At 39.8% G+C, this 17,051-nt stretch overlaps 1 protein-coding gene across 7 annotated transcripts in view; it reads right to left on the reverse strand.

The window, feature by feature from the left end:
* cep192 (centrosomal protein 192) overlaps positions 1-17,051 on the reverse strand; it is a 112,668-nt gene that overhangs the window by 27,841 nt on the left and 67,776 nt on the right. For all 7 annotated transcript variants that reach the window (XR_004411717.1, XM_033019432.1, XM_033019431.1 and 4 more), the window contains 10 exons: positions 16,267-16,330; positions 14,499-14,638; positions 13,328-13,420; positions 10,788-10,903; positions 9,174-9,356; positions 7,496-7,586; positions 5,726-5,905; positions 3,528-3,788; positions 1,101-1,222; positions 284-393 (listed from right to left, as the gene is read on the reverse strand). Coding sequence is in view for 6 of the 7 variants with exons in the window: in XM_033019432.1 (XP_032875323.1) it covers positions 284-393; positions 1,101-1,222; positions 3,528-3,788; positions 5,726-5,905; positions 7,496-7,586; positions 9,174-9,356; positions 10,788-10,903; positions 13,328-13,420; positions 14,499-14,638; positions 16,267-16,330 (1,360 nt within the window). In the remaining variant the exon portion in view is untranslated. The remainder of the gene's footprint in view (positions 1-283; positions 394-1,100; positions 1,223-3,527; positions 3,789-5,725; positions 5,906-7,495; positions 7,587-9,173; positions 9,357-10,787; positions 10,904-13,327; positions 13,421-14,498; positions 14,639-16,266; positions 16,331-17,051) is intronic.

The following is a 17,051-nucleotide window of genomic DNA, read 5'->3' on the forward strand; positions in this document are numbered from 1 at the left end:
TAGAGAAACACAAATGCAAGACCTTCTGTATTCTATATGAAACTTGTTCATATATTTTCATACAAATTAAAACCAAAGATCATAAGATAAAAGTAATCTTTTAAAAAGTATACTTTTCACCAAATATAAAATGGCCGATCAAAATTATTTTGTAAATTACAAAAATTAACAGGCAGTAATTTTGAGCATTCAGTGTCAGTAACTGCAGTGCACATATTAAAATTACAAAATGTGACAAAAATCAATCTGGAATTTAAATACAAATTAAAAAAAAAATCAATACCTTCTGATACCAATTCTTCACCAGAAAACGTTTGAGTGAAGTCTATCTTTTGAAGTGGATTATCTCCACGCATGATCTGCTCGAGTGCCTGACGATTGTGGGCAAGTGCTCTGTGATAAATGCAAGTGTTTGAATGCAAAAGAAGAATTTAGATTTAATGCACCTGCTTAAACATTTATTTTTTAAGTGTATCGCTAATTAAAGCTCTCATTTCGGCCTCCCAAGATGCCTCAAAATGGCAGACAATTGATTAAAATTCCCACTGCTTCATTAAGCCTAATCACATAAACAAAACATACACGTAGAAGTAAGCCCTTGAACTTGCTTTGTGATTGAATAACATCAACACTGATCCTGTGACTTCAGTTTCACACTAATTCCTGGTGTCCTGAGGTTCAGTAGTTTGATTACAATTATAGCTGCCTGATGCAGAGAAATACAACTGTAATCTAGGGATACATTATCCATTCCCCAGCATTTTTAAGGGCCTGTCCCACTGTACGAGGTAATTCAAGAGTTTTCCCCTGATTCGAACTCGGAGAATGTCTGTAGCGGGTCCGTAGGAGTTCGTGGATGTCTCGTAGCGGCTCGTACGAGTAAAAAGTGATAATTTTTTTTCATCACAAGTATTTCTTTACTCGTGGACATTTTTCAGTGTCGAAAATACATCACGAGTTTACAGGATTTCCCGAGTACCTGCCGTTATTCGTACGAGCCGCTATTCAAATTTTGCTAATCAAATTTCACTGCACCAAACAAGAAATAAAATTTGCAGGCTCATGAATACAAAGGATTAAAAAAAATGGAAGTCACTTGCCTTCTAAGCTGCTGCCGTGCCACCTCATCACCACAAAAGAAACAAATTATGCTCAGTAGCGCTGAATCAGTTTCAGACTGAAAACACTCTCTTGGAGTGGCATGGTAGGTTACTGTGATTGCCTGAAAAGAGATAGAGAAACTTTGGGTGGAATGAAACAAAGACATTTTGCAGGTCAAATGGTCTGTGCTGAACAAAGGCAAGAAATTCATTTAAATTTCAGCAGTCATATAAACGGCACGAAGGAAAACAACTTCAATATCCATCAAATGCAACACCAGCACAATACAAAAAAAGGGCACAAAGTGTTTGAGTAACTCAGTGGGTCAGGCAGCACCCCACCTACTTCCTCTCTCCCTCCACACCCCCACCCCCTCATGCACCACCTGGAGTTGTTGTGAGAACTAGGGAAATTGACGAGGGTAAAGCAGTGGATGTTGTCTATATGGACTTTAGTAAGGCCTTTGACAAGGTTCCTCATGGAAGGTTGGTTAAGAAGGTTCAACTGTTGGGTATAAATGCAGGAATAGCAAGATGGATTCAACAGTGGCTGAATGGGAGAAGCCAGAGGGTAATGGTGGATGGTTGTTTGTCGGGTTGGAGGCAGGTGACTAGTGGGGTGCCTCAGGGATCGGTGTTGGGTCCTTTGTTGTTTGTCATGTACATCAATGATCTGGATGAAGGTGTGGTAAATTGGATTAGTAAGTATGCAGATGATACCAAGATTATGGATAATGAAGAGGATTTCCAAAGTCTACAGAGTGATTTAGGCCATTTGGAAGAATGGGCTGAAAGATGGCAGATGGAGTTTAATGCTGATAAATGTGAGGTGCTACACCTTGGCAGGACAAATCAAAATAGGACGTACATGGTAAATGGTAGGGAATTGAAGAATACAGTTGTTTGTCATGTACATCAATGATCTGGATGAAGGTGTGGTAAATTGGATTAGTAAGTATGCAGATGATACCAAGATTATGGATAATGAAGAGGATTTCCAAAGTCTACAGAGTGATTTAGGCCATTTGGAAGAATGGGCTGAAAGATGGCAGATGGAGTTTAATGCTGATAAATGTGAGGTGCTACACCTTGGCAGGACAAATCAAAATAGGACGTACATGGTAAATGGTAGGGAATTGAAGAATACAGTTGAATCTCATATAGATAGGGTGGTAAAGAAAGCTTTTGGTATGCTAGCCTTTATAAATCAGAGCATTGAGTATAGAAGCTGGGATGTAATGTTAAAATTGTACAAGGCATTGGTGAGGCCAAATCTGGAGTATGGTGTACAATTTTGGTCGCCCAATTATAGGAAGGATGTCAACAAAATAGAGAGAGTACAGAGGAGATTTACTAGAATGTTGCCCGGGTTTCAACAACTAAGTTACAGAGAAAGGTTGAATAAGTTAGGTCTTTATTCTCTGGAGCGCAGAAGGTTAAGGGGGGACTTGATAGAGGTCTTTAAAATGATGAGAGGGATAGACAGAGTTGATGTGGATCAGCTTTTCCCTTTGAGAATAGGGAAGATTCAAACAAGAGGACATGACTTCAGAATTAAGGGACAGAAGTTTAGGGGTAACATGAGGGGGAACTTCTTTACTCAGAGAGTGGTAGCGGTGTGGAATGAGCTTACAGTGGAAGTGGTGGAGGCAGGTTCGTTGGTATCATTTAAAAATAAATTGGATAGGCATATGGATGAGAAGGGAATGGAGGGTTATGGTATGAGTGCAGGCAGGTGGGACTAAGGGAAAAAAGTTGTTCAGCACGGACTTGTAGGGCCGAGATGGCCTGTTTCCGTGCTGTAATTGTTATATATGGTTAAATCCAAATTAAAGAGAAAGTTAGAAATACTGACCAGATTAGGTAGACGGAGGGAAAAACCCAAGTTTTAGGTGGATAATCTTAGAACACAATTGGGCAATTCTGATACAAATAGCAAAACCAGATTATCTGATATTGTTGAATTTAATGTCAAGTACTGAGGGCAGCAATGCATTGATGGAGAGAAGATGCTGTTTCTTAAGCTGCAATGGAACCGTTTAGAAAACTGCAGGCAGAAGGCTGAGATAGAAAAGAGACAGATGACAAAGGCAAAAGTCAGCCTTGCACGAGAATGGATTTCAAAACAATGATCCGTTCTCCATTTGGTTTCTCCAAAGCAGAGAAGATAACATTGTGAGCAGACAAAAAAAAATGAGCATGTGAATTGCCGCTTCCTTTGTAAAAATGCTCAGATTTTACTTGATCCCTTCTCACTCAAATAGGGAGAACATTTGATAGAGATGGGAGAGCAAACCAGGGAGTTGAAGCGCATGGTCCCTTCAGAATGCTGAATGAGATGGGACGGGCTAAAGCTGATCAGTAAATTAAAATACATTTTGTTACATCAGAAATAAGCTGCAATCTTCTTTAAGAAACCACCTTTACCTGTCGAGTCCGTTCTTTGAGTACAAATTGCGCTGGAGAAACTTTGATATCTTCGGTAGTCATAATGTTTTTTATCTGTAAATCCTTGAAACAAGCTGCCTTGACATAAGCAGCTCGAGAACCGGTATTTCTCATGTAGAAACTGATCTTGCTCACTTTGTCTGGCGCAATATCATTTAAATTCAGCACATAGCTGCCTGATGTCTTTTTTACATCTTCCAGTATGATGTTGCTTGTTCCTCCATAACCTGAAAGTGGAATCTGGGAGAAAGTAAAGTGCTTGATTATCAACATTTTGTAAAACTTGGACAGTTTTATATCAGGCAGATTATTAACTTGTGCACCAATCCCAATTAAGTCAAACCTGCAGATAGGCGCATGCTGTTTTCATCTCAAGAGACAAACTGTCCCCCGACTCCCACAACCACCATAACTGCATCTCTTCCTTGTAAGGATGTTATTGTTTCTTCCCAATTCCTGTCTTTAGATTTTACTTTAGACTTTCAAGATAGAGCGGAAACAGGCCCTGCAGCCAGTGATCTACCCATACACTAACAATTTGCTACATAGTTGGGTCAATTTTACAACTTACCCAAGCCAATTAGCCTATAAATCTTTGGGAGTGTGGGAGGAAACCGGAGCACCCAAACAAAACCTATGAGGTCACATGGGATCTCCAACCCCCCCCCCCCCCCCCATCACCCCTTTCTATCTTCCGCAAAAAACGCTCTGATTCACTGCTCTGCTCAGCTCTACCAACATCTTTTCTTAATCCTTGGCATTGCCCCAGAAACCTCACACTGCCTCAGCAAGGCCAGCAGCATAATCAAGGACGAGTCGCACCATGGCCAATCCCTCTTCTCCCCTCTCCCATTTGGCAAAGGGAATAGAAGTGTGAAAACGCACACCCCCAGATTCAGGGACAGTTTCTTTCCAAATGTTATCAGGCAACTGAACCATTCTACCGCAACTAGAGAGCAGTCCTGAACTATTATTTACCTCATTGGGGACCCTCGGACTATCTTTGATCGGATTTTACCTTGCACTAAATTATATTCACTTATGTATCTGTGCACTGTGAATGGCTCGATTGTAATTATGTACTGTCTTTCCGTTGACTGGTTAACACACAAAAGCTTTTCACTGTGCCTTGGTACACATGACAAACTAAAACTGAAACTGAACTGAAACACTAGGATGTGCAATACTTGTTTCTACACCTTCACTCTCACCACAGCCCTTCCAGAGGAGGCAAAGATTCAAGTACACCTCATCCAGTAAATTTGGTGCTCCCAATGTGGCCTCCTCCACGTTGGCGAGAGTGCTGACTAGGGGATTAATTTGTAGAGCACCTGCCCTGTCTGCAATAGTTATCTTAAACAGCAGCTGATCACCCTCTGCCTTTACCCTTATACTTCCCTCCCCCAATTGGCTCTATCTACCTCTATTTATCTCCTTATCAGCTTCCAAATATTACCCATCTGCACCTGTCTCTCAACAACACTCCCTTGTGGATCCTTCAAATCATTCTCTCTCACTTCTCCTGATTTTACCCGTCTACTGGCCTGTCTCACCGCACCTCCACTTTTTGCCGGCTATCTTTCCTCTCTACTCAGTCATGATTCATGGTCTCAATCCATAATTATGACAATTCCGCCCCCCCCCCCCCCACAGAATCTGTTTATCCAAGTTTAATTTTTTTTGCAGATTCCTGTATCAGCACTCCCTAGCATCAGATGTAGTCCTAGCTTATTGATCATTTGAAGAGACTACTACACTGGTACGATCACATTGTAAGGTTAAATTTCATGCGAGTCACGTTATTGCTTAATTACAGAAACAAGTTTTTTTGTTGTGTAACAGGTCAAATTTAATATTAGAAAACCACTGCTTTCTGCTCTGTTCATGAACATATTTGAACACACTTATTTTCATTTTATTTTGATCGATTCCATGACTTTATTTTAAGTATAACTTGGACATGGCCCATCTGGTTTTAATACATTTGCTAATGCCCTCTACACTATATTTAAGAGCAGAATCTAACAGTTCTGAGTTTTTGGCACATATTGGGGAAGTAATTTAGGATTATTAGTCCCTTCGACAATGGAATGAACCAAATCCAAATCATTTAAATAATCCATTATACAGCACTCTTTGCTCGCTTTGTTTTACTTAATCTGGCACCACATACGTACTCTGAATTTTACTCCTGACCGAGTTGAATGTATCCCCAATTGCTTAATTTCAAGACTTGCCAACATGCAAGCTACCCGTGTTGGTGCAAACAAAAGATGCACACGGACATCTTCTTCAGGACAAACCATCAATTCACGATTATTGGTCAACCTTTCTTCAGGGCCAAATGTACTCTGTAACTACAAAGACAGACATTCAATAACATTTCAATTTTAGACATTGAATGAATATAAAACAGCGCAGCATAGAAATAGGCCTTTTGACCCATGACATAACGATACAATGCCACTTTATTTATCCCAGAGGGAAATTGATCTGCCACCAGTCAAAAGTTAGTTACAAGGTACATTTATGCCGAACATAATGCTAAATTAAAGTAATCTCATCTGCTCACACATGGTCTATATGCATCCATTTCCTGCCTGTTTATGTGGCTGTCTAAATGCCTCAAACATTACTATTGTATCTGCTTCCACCACCTCTTGGCAATACATTCTAGGCACATCAGTCTTAAAAAATAAAACGCCTCGTAAATCTCCTTCGAAGTTTTCGCCTCTCACATTAAACCATGATATTTCCATCCAGTGGAAAAAAAAATCTATCCTACCTGCGCCTCTTGTAATTTGATACAGTTATCTAAAGTCACCCCATATCCTCTGATGCTCCAGTGGAAACAATCCCAAGTTCTCTTGGTTGTCCAAGTTGTCCAACCTCTTCTTACAGCTAATACCCTTTAATACAGCATTCTGGTGAACCTCTTCTGTACCCTCTCTAAAGTCTCCACATCCTTCCTGTAATGTGATGACCAGAATACTCCAAATGTGGCCGAACCAAAGATGATTTGAGGTTCACCTGCCTACAATTTCCTAGTTTGTCGAACAGCACTGGCTGGGAACTCACCGTGGCTAAAGAAGATACAAAGATCTCCCCAGCAATGTCTTCCATTGCCTTGCTCAATAACCTAGGATAGATCCTATCAGGTCTTGGGACCTTATCTACTTAATGCTCTTCGAGATCCGCCAGCTGTTCCTCCGTCATATCAACATGTGCAAGAATACTATTCCTTGATCTCATTATCCTCCATGTCCTTATCCTTGGTGAATACTAATGAAAAGTACTCATTTAGTACATGACCCCCTTCCTCTGCCCCCAGGGACAAATGCACCCCTTTGTCCTTAAGTGGAGCTACCCTTTTCCCCAGTTACCATTCAATTTTTAATGCATGTATAAAATAGCAAGGACATGTCATGCTCTTTCAACCCGTTGGTTTATTATTGCCATATAAACCCTGTTTAAGTCCTTTCTTGCTTCCTTAATATTCCTCAATGGCTTTGCCCAGTTTCAGCTTCCTAACCCTTGGTTATGGTTCCTTGTCCTTTTTGACTAAACTTACATCATCTCTCATCATCCAAGGTTCTGAACCTTGCCATCCTTATCCTTCTTTCTCACTGGAACATGCTAATCCTGAATTCTGGCCAAATACATTTGACAACCATTGCAATATCTTCCAAATTGCACCAATTTTCCAACAACGTGGATTTAAAACAACCATGGATGATCTTCCGCAAGTTATTTATTTAAAAATCATTACTGAGTTGCGATAGCGGTTCCAAAGTGAAAATGTCATCCATAAGTGACCATAAGAAAAAAATGTTACGGCATTTTAGATTTTCATCCCTTAGAAACACAGTTAATCATCTTTGGGGTATCGACAGCAATTACCTTTGGTTTCCAAGTGCAACTATAACAGAATTTGAATGAAAACTTACCTGAAAGCAGTCTTGATCTTGACCTTTGATCAACAGGCGTAACTGCTGTGTAATAGTTGAAGAACTATTTCTAAGGATGAGTTTCTGATGACTGCAAGTTGTAAGAAAAGTTCACTGATAAACCATGCAAGCTAATTAAAAAACTAAATTTAAAAAGGTGTCTAACAAATATTTCACAGATGATCTCAAGAACCATTTCTTTATATGATTATCTGCAGATCATCTAATGAAGGAGTGGCTCGGCGACTTACTATATCATCTGAATTAATACGATTAATGCAAGAGATTTAATAAGCGACAACATAAGAAAAAAGGGAGCAATACAATCATTTAAAATAGGTTGATCATTTGGTTTCTTACACAGACTTTTTTTCATTTCCTCTGTCCCTAATATAATCATCCCTCTATCAGTCAATAAGATACATATATCTTTGCATATATTTTCTTAAAAAAGGACACCTGGAGAAGATTTCAGTCCATTTGTGCTTTGCTTGGTCATGGATTCAACTCTTTTCATAGCAGTTTTATGGAGTTCCTTTGCCGATTTCTAAATTCTCTCAATTCTCAGGCTCATTGGTCATTGGAACAACATACAGTGTCCTCCATAATGTTTGGGGCAAAGACCCATCATTTATTTATTTGCCTCTGTACTCCACAATTTGACGACGACAGTCCAGTGGTGGTTTGGCAGCTCTTGCGGCACGGGGACCCGGGATCGATTCTGGCTGCGGATGAGGTGCGGGTCTGTGCTGCCGAGAATGTCTCTGACGGCCCAGTCTCTCCCTGTCTCCCACTCGCATCTGCCCCCCCCCCCACCCCCTCTTATGCAGCCACGCTTCGTTCGCTTTTTCTTTATAGCGAGTGACCTTTGACAAATCCCATGATTCCTTGCATTTTTTGGTATACCAAACTCGCTTATTCGAGACAGATTACTGGGTTTGTAGGGTATGAAAGGGATGTGGATTAATATAGTGAAGTGGTGGCAAAGTTAAAGATTATCCATTATCATAAGATATACCAGAGCAGGAATAAGGGGCCCTATAGAATGGTGTAGTTCTGTTGCAAAAAAGCAAAATGTCTCTTTAGAAAGTAAAACTTTTTTACAAAGTTTCCATGAAGTGCAGCAAACAGAATCAAACCACCTAACTTCCAATAAAGCAGTGCCTCCTCCAGCCATATGTAGTGAGGATAATTATACGAGTATACAAAGCTAAACCAGTCAATTACATTTGCGACTAAGAAAGGCTTGTGTAGCAGTGGCTCAACAGGTAGAGCTGCTGCCACTCAGCTCCAGCGACCTAGATTTGATCTTGTACTCCCACGCTGCGTATGGAATCTGCTCGTTCTTCATGTGACCTGGGTTTTCCCCGGTGCTCATTCTTCCCACATCCTAAAGACATACTGGCTACTGTAAATTACCATGTATATACATGGCTGGTCAGAGAATCGGCGTGGAGTTGATGGGCGTGAGAGAGTATGGTTTCAGGGAGATAAGAGGAGGATTGCATCAGCTGGCTCTGAGATGAATTCAAGATAGGCTTGATGGATCAAATTACTGGCTCCTAGGTCACATGAAAAGTGATAGTAACCACACTATCGTGTTCGACTGTAGCTGAAAATAATGGTGCAAATGTGGAAAGCATCTTTCACCAGAGAATTTACTGAACATGGTACTTACACTGTCCTTCCCAGAGAGACGCCTCCCCATGCCATAAATTGCTTGTTGGACAGAATTGGCGGTATCTCCACCGAGGAACTTGAAGATGAAGAGATGGATTGATCCAATTCAGGTTTCCAAAGCAATCCTTTTAAGCCAACTTCATATTGGGGGCCAAAAGGCTGAACTAGAATAACCAATTGGCTACAAAGAGAATAATTCTATTGTTATGCGTAGCATTTGTAATGACCTTACTGTCAAGCATCTTATCAATTTGTTCACTTAAAAACAGAGTTGTTTTTGTATGTATGTATAAAATCACTGGGATTAAAATGGTCACATAATTAAAAAGGTAAAACATTGCAGTCATCATAAATCTCAAAACAAACAGTTAATTTTAAGCAATATCTGTGGAGAAAAAAAAATAATATTTATACAGAACGTAAACAGGCCTTTGGGCAACCAAGCATCCACTTCAACTAGTCCCATTTCCTATATATGAACATTTCTAAGTTTCTTCTAAACTTTGTAATTGTACATGCTTAAACCACTTCTAACAGCTCATTCCATATCCTCACCATTTGTGTGAAAATGGTTTCCTTCTCAGGTTTTGTGATTGGCAAATAGTTGGACAGAGGCCAGATATGAAAAGAAAGAGAGATAAGGATAGAAGATGTGCAAATTGTAAAGAGGAAGGACAGGGGACAGGGAGGAGGAAGGGGAGTAATTTACACCCAGAAAGTTGTAAATCTGTTTAATTCGCCGTCGGAAGACAGTGGAGGCCAATTAACTGGGTGTTTTCAAGAGAGAGTTAGATTTAGCTGTTAACAGAATTAACAGTTAATAGAATCAAGGGATATGGGGAGAAAGTAGGAACGGGATACTGATTTTGGATGATCCCAGAAAGTGTGTGGATGGAAGTATGCAATCAGAATAAGGATACGTAAATTGATCATGATGCTAACGGCCTTGACAAACCAGGAGCAATTATTGAGGAAGAGTAGAAACAAAGTAGAATTTGCACAGGGTCTTGGTGAGACCACACCTGGAGTATTGCGTACAGTTTTGGTCTCCTAATCTGAGGAAAGACATTCTTGCCATAGAGGGAGTACAGAGAAGGTTCACCAGACTGATTCCTGGGATGTCAGGACTTTCATATGAAGAAAGACTGGATAGACTCGGTTTGTACTCGCTAGAATTTAGAAGATTGAGGAGGGATCTTATAGAAACTTACAAAATTCTTAAGGGGTTGGACAGGCTAGATGCAGGAAGATTGTTCCCGATGTTGGGGAAGTCCAGAACAAGGGGTCACAGTTTAAGGATAAGGGGGAAATCTTTTAGGACCGAGATGAGGAAAACATTTTTCACACAGAGAGTGGTGAATCTCTGGAATTCTCTGCCACAGAAGGTAGTTGAGGCCAGTTCATTGGCTATATTTAAGAGGGAGTTAGATGTGGCCCTTGTGGCTGTGGAGAGAAGGCAGGTACAGGATACTGAGTTGGATGATCAGCCATGATCATATTGAATGGCGGTGCAGGCTCGAAGGGCCGAATGGCCTACTCCTGCACCTATTTTCCATGTTTCTATGTAATCAAGATTGATAATCAGTTGTAGCCAAAAAAATTGAAGTTGTACCTTTGTATTTCACTTTGTGTATCCTTTGGTGTATGTGAAACAACTACTTCGGATTCTTCTCCAGGCCGAATGTGGATATTTTCTGGCTGCACTAGAAAACAGCTAGAATCTGCAGCCTGAAGGAAAATTAAGGATTAAATATTAATTATATAAATAATCAAAATATTAACTCAAATTTTTCAGCGGACAAGCTCCTTTTAATGCTTGTGGTTAAAGGAATTAATTTATATTGAATACAAATTAACAATTTAAAATGAGCTGGAAATCTTAAATTAAAAAAAATACGGAAACAAACGCAAGGCGAGACAGCATCTGTTTGAAAGAAGTAAAGAGTTACCATTTTAGATCACAGATCCTTCATCAGATTTGGGAAAGAGGGAAATGTTAGTTCTGAGCTGCAGAGAGGGTGGGAGAAGGATTGATAGAGCAAAGGGAATGTTTCTGGTCATATCCAGGGTTGCCATGGAGATACACTATTGCTGAAGCAAGCAAATAAATGAGAGTAAAGGGGATACAGAGACTACAAACAAAATTTGAATACTGAGAAAGAGTTTCAGAGAATGCCTATCAAGTCAGCCAATACAAGTAAAAAAAACACATTTGAATTAATGTTACAGAGGGATACCAGTTCTAATTACATAGCAAATTACATGAAGCTACTGAAATAACTGTAGAATCCAAAAAGCTGTAATGTGCTATTCCTAAAGTTTACCTTGACTTGTTTATAACAATGTGGGAAACTACCCACAGATAAGTCAGTGGCAGCGAGATGGAACATTCAAGTAGCAGACAATGGCAATGAGAGCCGTTCTTCAAAGCCGTCACCAAATCTGTGTTTGGCTTCCTCAAAGTAGAAGTGTGCACATTATGAGCATTAAATGCCGGTTACTCGATTGGTTGAAGTGCAAGGGAATCACGACTTGACTTGGAAGGAGTGTTAGAGTTCCAAAATGGTGGGAAGAGATAAAAAGACAGCTACTGCATATCTTGTGGTTTCGTGAATAAGTATTTAGACTTTAGAGATTCAGTGTGGGAACAGGCTCTTCAGCCCACGCCGACCAGCTATCACCCCGCAACACTAACACTATTTTTTTTCCACCAAGGACAATTTACAATTTTACCAAAGCCAATTAACCTTCGAACCTGTACGTCTTAGAATGAGAGAGGAAACCAGAGCACTCGGAGAAAACCCAAGATGTCACAGGGAGAATGTACAAACTACGTACGGACAGCAACCGTTGTCAGGATCGAACCCAGATATGTGGTGCTGTAAGGCAGCAACTCTACAGCTGTGCCACTGTGCTGCCCTTTGATACACAAAGGGAATGCAACCTTCTGAATGCTGGGAGTGGAATCAAAGCGAAGGTGCTGAAAACTGTAATTTGAAGGTGGTGAGAACTAGATATACCCATGGAGCTCTATCCTTGCTCTATCAAGACAGAGAGAGTGAATGCAGAGATGGGGTGAAGGGTTCAGATGACCTTTGTAGATGTGGCACACCTCAATACAGAACAAAGGTTGCAGTGCATGCAGATCAATTAGCGACTTGGAAAATCATCTTCCATCACTGTGCATTCCATTCCTCGTCAGATATAAAATTATTTCATGGATTAAGGATAAATACAATGGAGACAATTCAGAATTAGTATTTTCCATTTGTAGCTCAACCACCATTCACAGGTGGAATTTCTACAACATGGTCCAACTGAAATCAGATTTCACCAAAATGAGAAAATATAACGCAAGACTATGCCATCTGATTTTGCCAATAACTAGTGTTGTGTATGCACTTAACCATATAACAATTACAGCACGGAAACAGGCCATCTCGGCCCTACAAGTCCGTGCCGAACAACTTTTTTCCCTTAGTCCCACCTGCCTGCACTCATACCATAACCCTCCATTCCCTTCTCATCCATATGCCTATCCAATTTATTTTTAAATGATACCAATGAACCTGCCGCCACCACTTCCACTGGAAGCTCATTCCACACCGCTACCACTCTCTGGCTGACCAAGGTTTACGTTTCTATTCCTAACAAGAATTAGTGTTAAAATGGAAACATTAGCACAGCAAATTGAGCTAAGCAGTCTCGTGGTGCTGCAAAATTCTGAGAGTCTCCGACTGATTACAATTACTTCCACTGTAGTCATTTCGGTAAAAAACAGACTGCAGCAACCTGACCAACAGAAGAAAAAAAATGCACTAAATTGTAGATATGAAATGAAAGAAAAACTGGATAGGCATCAGGAGCTCCCTATCATAAAGGCAATAACGTTGAGAGTCAATTGAAGACAATGAACATGAATGCTTAAACATGGAATTAAAAATAACAGGATACATTTTGAACACTTTGGGACAGAGTTGGTAATTACCTGACTAACAGTATGAACATGGGATTTTACTTGAGGGACTTTGCTAATCAGCAAAATGATTTGTAGAGGGCAACAGAGCACAATTTAATGCTATGCCAGTAAACAACTATGAAGGTTATCTTAATTCCCCACAAAATTGTTTTCAAAGCCAATTGACAGCTTACCTGAATATTCAGCTCTGCATTGATATTTCCTGCATTTTTTAGAAGTAGAATTTGTTTAGCTGTTACACCTGCTTCAGCAGACATTACGAGTGTCTAAAGGCAAAAAGCATAAAACATTTCAGTGTATCGAATACTGAGATAGCAATAATGACAGTAGTACCACAAAAACAATATGACTTATTGTGGTGAAACAATAACAAGGTCCGCAAACATATTTTTGTCATGCATATCATTTTTCATTTTTAAAAAGACTGCACTGGAATAGCTCACCGGGGCAGGCAACATCTCTGGTGCAAATAGATAAGCAACATATTGGGCCTGGACTCTTGCAGTAGTGGGTGGGGCGGGGCAGTTGGGAGGCAACAGGACAAAATCTCGTGAGTAATACACAAATACAGGTGAGGGGGGTAGACCTGAAAGCTGGAGTAACTCAAAGGGTCAGGCAGCATCTCCAGAGAAAATGAATATGTGTCGTTTTGGGTTGAGAGACCCTTCTTCATCTAATGCTTGTCTCTAAAGATTCTGCCTGATCTGTTGAGTTACTCCAGCTCTTAGTGTCTATCTTCAGTTTAAACCAGCATCTGCAGTTCCTTCCTACACAGGCAAGAGGGTTTTTGATTGGCAGATGGTTTGGACAAAGACCAGAGACGAAAAGACAGAACTGAGGTAAGGAGTTAAGGATAGAAGAGGCACGAAATGTTAAGCCAAAGGAAGGATTATACGTGGATGGGTACGGGAGAAGTGGTGAAATGTAAATTTAATCAGACTTCCATGATTTACCACCTTCAATTTCACATTTGAGATGGAAATTAAGGGGTACAAAATGTAGTGCCCAACCCCACATCAATTGCAATTGTAGTGAAAGAATTATGCTGAACAACTGTTTGAACTGGAACCCTTAAATAAAGGATGCTTGGCAATACCAATATCTCAATTGATTCTGAAAAGTACTGCAGTTCTTGAAGCTGCTGTACAAAAGCACAAATTTACATTCTCCAGCATTTGGAGCTTCTGTTTCTTTCAACGCCATCAATTCATGCTAAGAATCAAAAAGGGATGGCAGCCGTGGAAGTGATTGAGAATTAACCATTGCATTAATTTGCATATCCTGGCTCCCCAAACTGTTATGAAACCCAAAACATAAATCCTTCAAATACTTATGCCAGCATACTTGCTGGTTTTTGGGAGCGTGGATTCTGACAACTCCAACTCGGGAACAGAGATGTATGGAGTTGATAACATTTCTGGGGCCAGGAGTGTCAACTTCGACATTAATCCTTCCAAGGTAGTCCTCTGCTGCACCCAAGGGATCTGAAACCAAAAATAAACTTTTACATAAGTAAATGCTGCAATGTTTCAGAGGGCGAGTAAAATTATGATTTAATAGAATAAATAACAGAAGAAAGCATTGTTGCTCAAATCTTTAACTTGGTTTCTAAAACTAATTTCACCAATTTATTCCTATAGCATCTAATAATACAAATTATTTATACCCACCACTATCATAAGAGGGCATTTCTAACAATCTCCTACATTAAATTAACTTCCTTTATTCTTTAATTTAAAAAAAAAGCTTCATGGTAACAAACTCATTACCCTGAAAGAAGCGATGTAAAAGCAAAATATTAAAAATGCTGGAAGCTTGAAACAGAAAAGTAAATATTACAAATACAAATAGGTCAGGCAGCATTTTTGGAAAGATAAAGTTAATATTTCAGATTGAAACCTTACCCAAGTTACCTTAAATTACAGATATTTTCTTCCTGCAGTAACTTGGTTGTCCAATGACAGTAGTCAGTGGTCAAAATGTTTTGATTTTAACTTAATCCGCTAGATGACTAATCAACAATTAATTAATCTGGCTCATAATGTCATAAGGGATAGGAGAAGAATTAGGCCATTCAGCCCATCAAGTCTTCTCTGCCATTCAATCATGGTTGATCAATTTGAATGGAATGGAATTTATTTGCCACACAACCAGGGTCGGTGGAATTTGGGTTGTCAGCAGCGGTACAATAATAAAGAACACACAACCACAATAAAAATGTAACACAAACATCCACCACAGCATTCATCACTGTGGTGGAAGGCACAGAACTTGGCCAGTCCTCCTCCATTTTCATTTTCCCCCGTGGTCGGGACCTCCACCCTCCGCAGCCATTGCTGCGGGCGTCCAGATGGTAAGGGACAAAGTCAAAGTCAAGGTAAGTCCAGGATCGGCTCTTCCCCACCGGAGACCGCGGCTTCAGGTTGGTGTAGGCCGCATTCTCGTGCCTCCTCCCCATAACCATTGACATCAGGTTATGGCTCAAAACTACTTGCATCTAAGCCTGTCAACTCAATATTAAACTAACATCAACAATAAACTGATTATCAAAAAAATGACAGCTAAAATTTGCTTTTTGAGTCAGGATGTATGCGAGTCAAATTGTTAAAAGATACACAAGCTTCTTCAATTGCTCACATGTAAGAAACTGTTTGTATAAACATAGTGTATGCAGCAAAGCTTTCTTTAAAAGAGTACATCATACAGATCATTTCTTCAATACAAATTAATTAATCCCAGTTATGTTCCTTGAGATTCACTACAATCAATCTGGACGAATTCGGCAAATACCCATTCCATGTAGCCATTCAGTAATCCCTGCAGCCCAGATACAAGTATAATGCTGGTCAAAGATGTCTATTGATATTTACTGTCTGTGTAGATATTTACCATCTGTGCTGTAAACTCCATGACTGTCTCTAATCTACTTTTACAAGAAAAATAGCCATTATGTACCAATATACTTCAAATGCCCATGGGATGGTGCTCCAACGTGCATCATATGAAGATAAACCTATTTTGTACAAACACACCTTGCCCTTTTCTGGAAGGAATTTCAAATTTGGCTGGAGCATTACTTAACCATTAACTTCAAACATGAATACACACATACCTGTATTATGGATGTACTTCTGAGGTGCTTGAAAACGAACCCACACAACAAGACTTTCAGGATCCTGATGAATAGAACAGAAATTATCTTAGATAATCTTAATTTAATTATATTCTGTATACAATACTGATTAAATCAGTATTGTATACTAAATTACTGAAACAATAGGTACACAGATTGAAAAATAATTAAAATGCCAGATCACCCAGACAGAATCTGTACTCAACCAGAAAAGCTCATCAATATTTGCTGCCATACAAGATCCTGCGATAATCTTAGATAACCTTCTTCACAGTCTACTAATGTTACAGGCCTTTAGCCTGATAAACAACCTCTACCATCTCCCTCGTCTTGTATCTTCATGCCAACTTAGTGTCCAAATAGCGAGAGTGTCCTTAATCTGAAAAGATCAAACCTTCTGGACCAGCCGATCATGCAGTACCTTAAAGATCTTGTTAATGTCTACAAAGACAACATCTACAGCACTTGCCTTGTCAGTCTTCTCAGTCATCTCTTCAAAAAAAATCAAATTCATGATACATGCTCTCCCATGCACACATCCACAATGGAGGATTAAAAACAGTTTTCTGCCAACTGAGAAAATTGTAGGAGTTGCTTTTGTTATTCTACACTAAGATCAATTAATAAACTGAACTAGTAAATTTAACACTAGGAACGTCAAGAAATGCATTTCGATCCAAATCATCACCAATTCCTATCCAGAGCTGCTGCCTATCCCACTGAGTTACTCCAGAATTGTGTGTCGATCTTGAGCGTAGACTCTG

This window comes from Amblyraja radiata, chromosome 4 (assembly GCF_010909765.2).
Source record: "Amblyraja radiata isolate CabotCenter1 chromosome 4, sAmbRad1.1.pri, whole genome shotgun sequence".
In the NCBI taxonomy this organism is placed as follows: Eukaryota; Metazoa; Chordata; class Chondrichthyes; order Rajiformes; family Rajidae; genus Amblyraja; species Amblyraja radiata.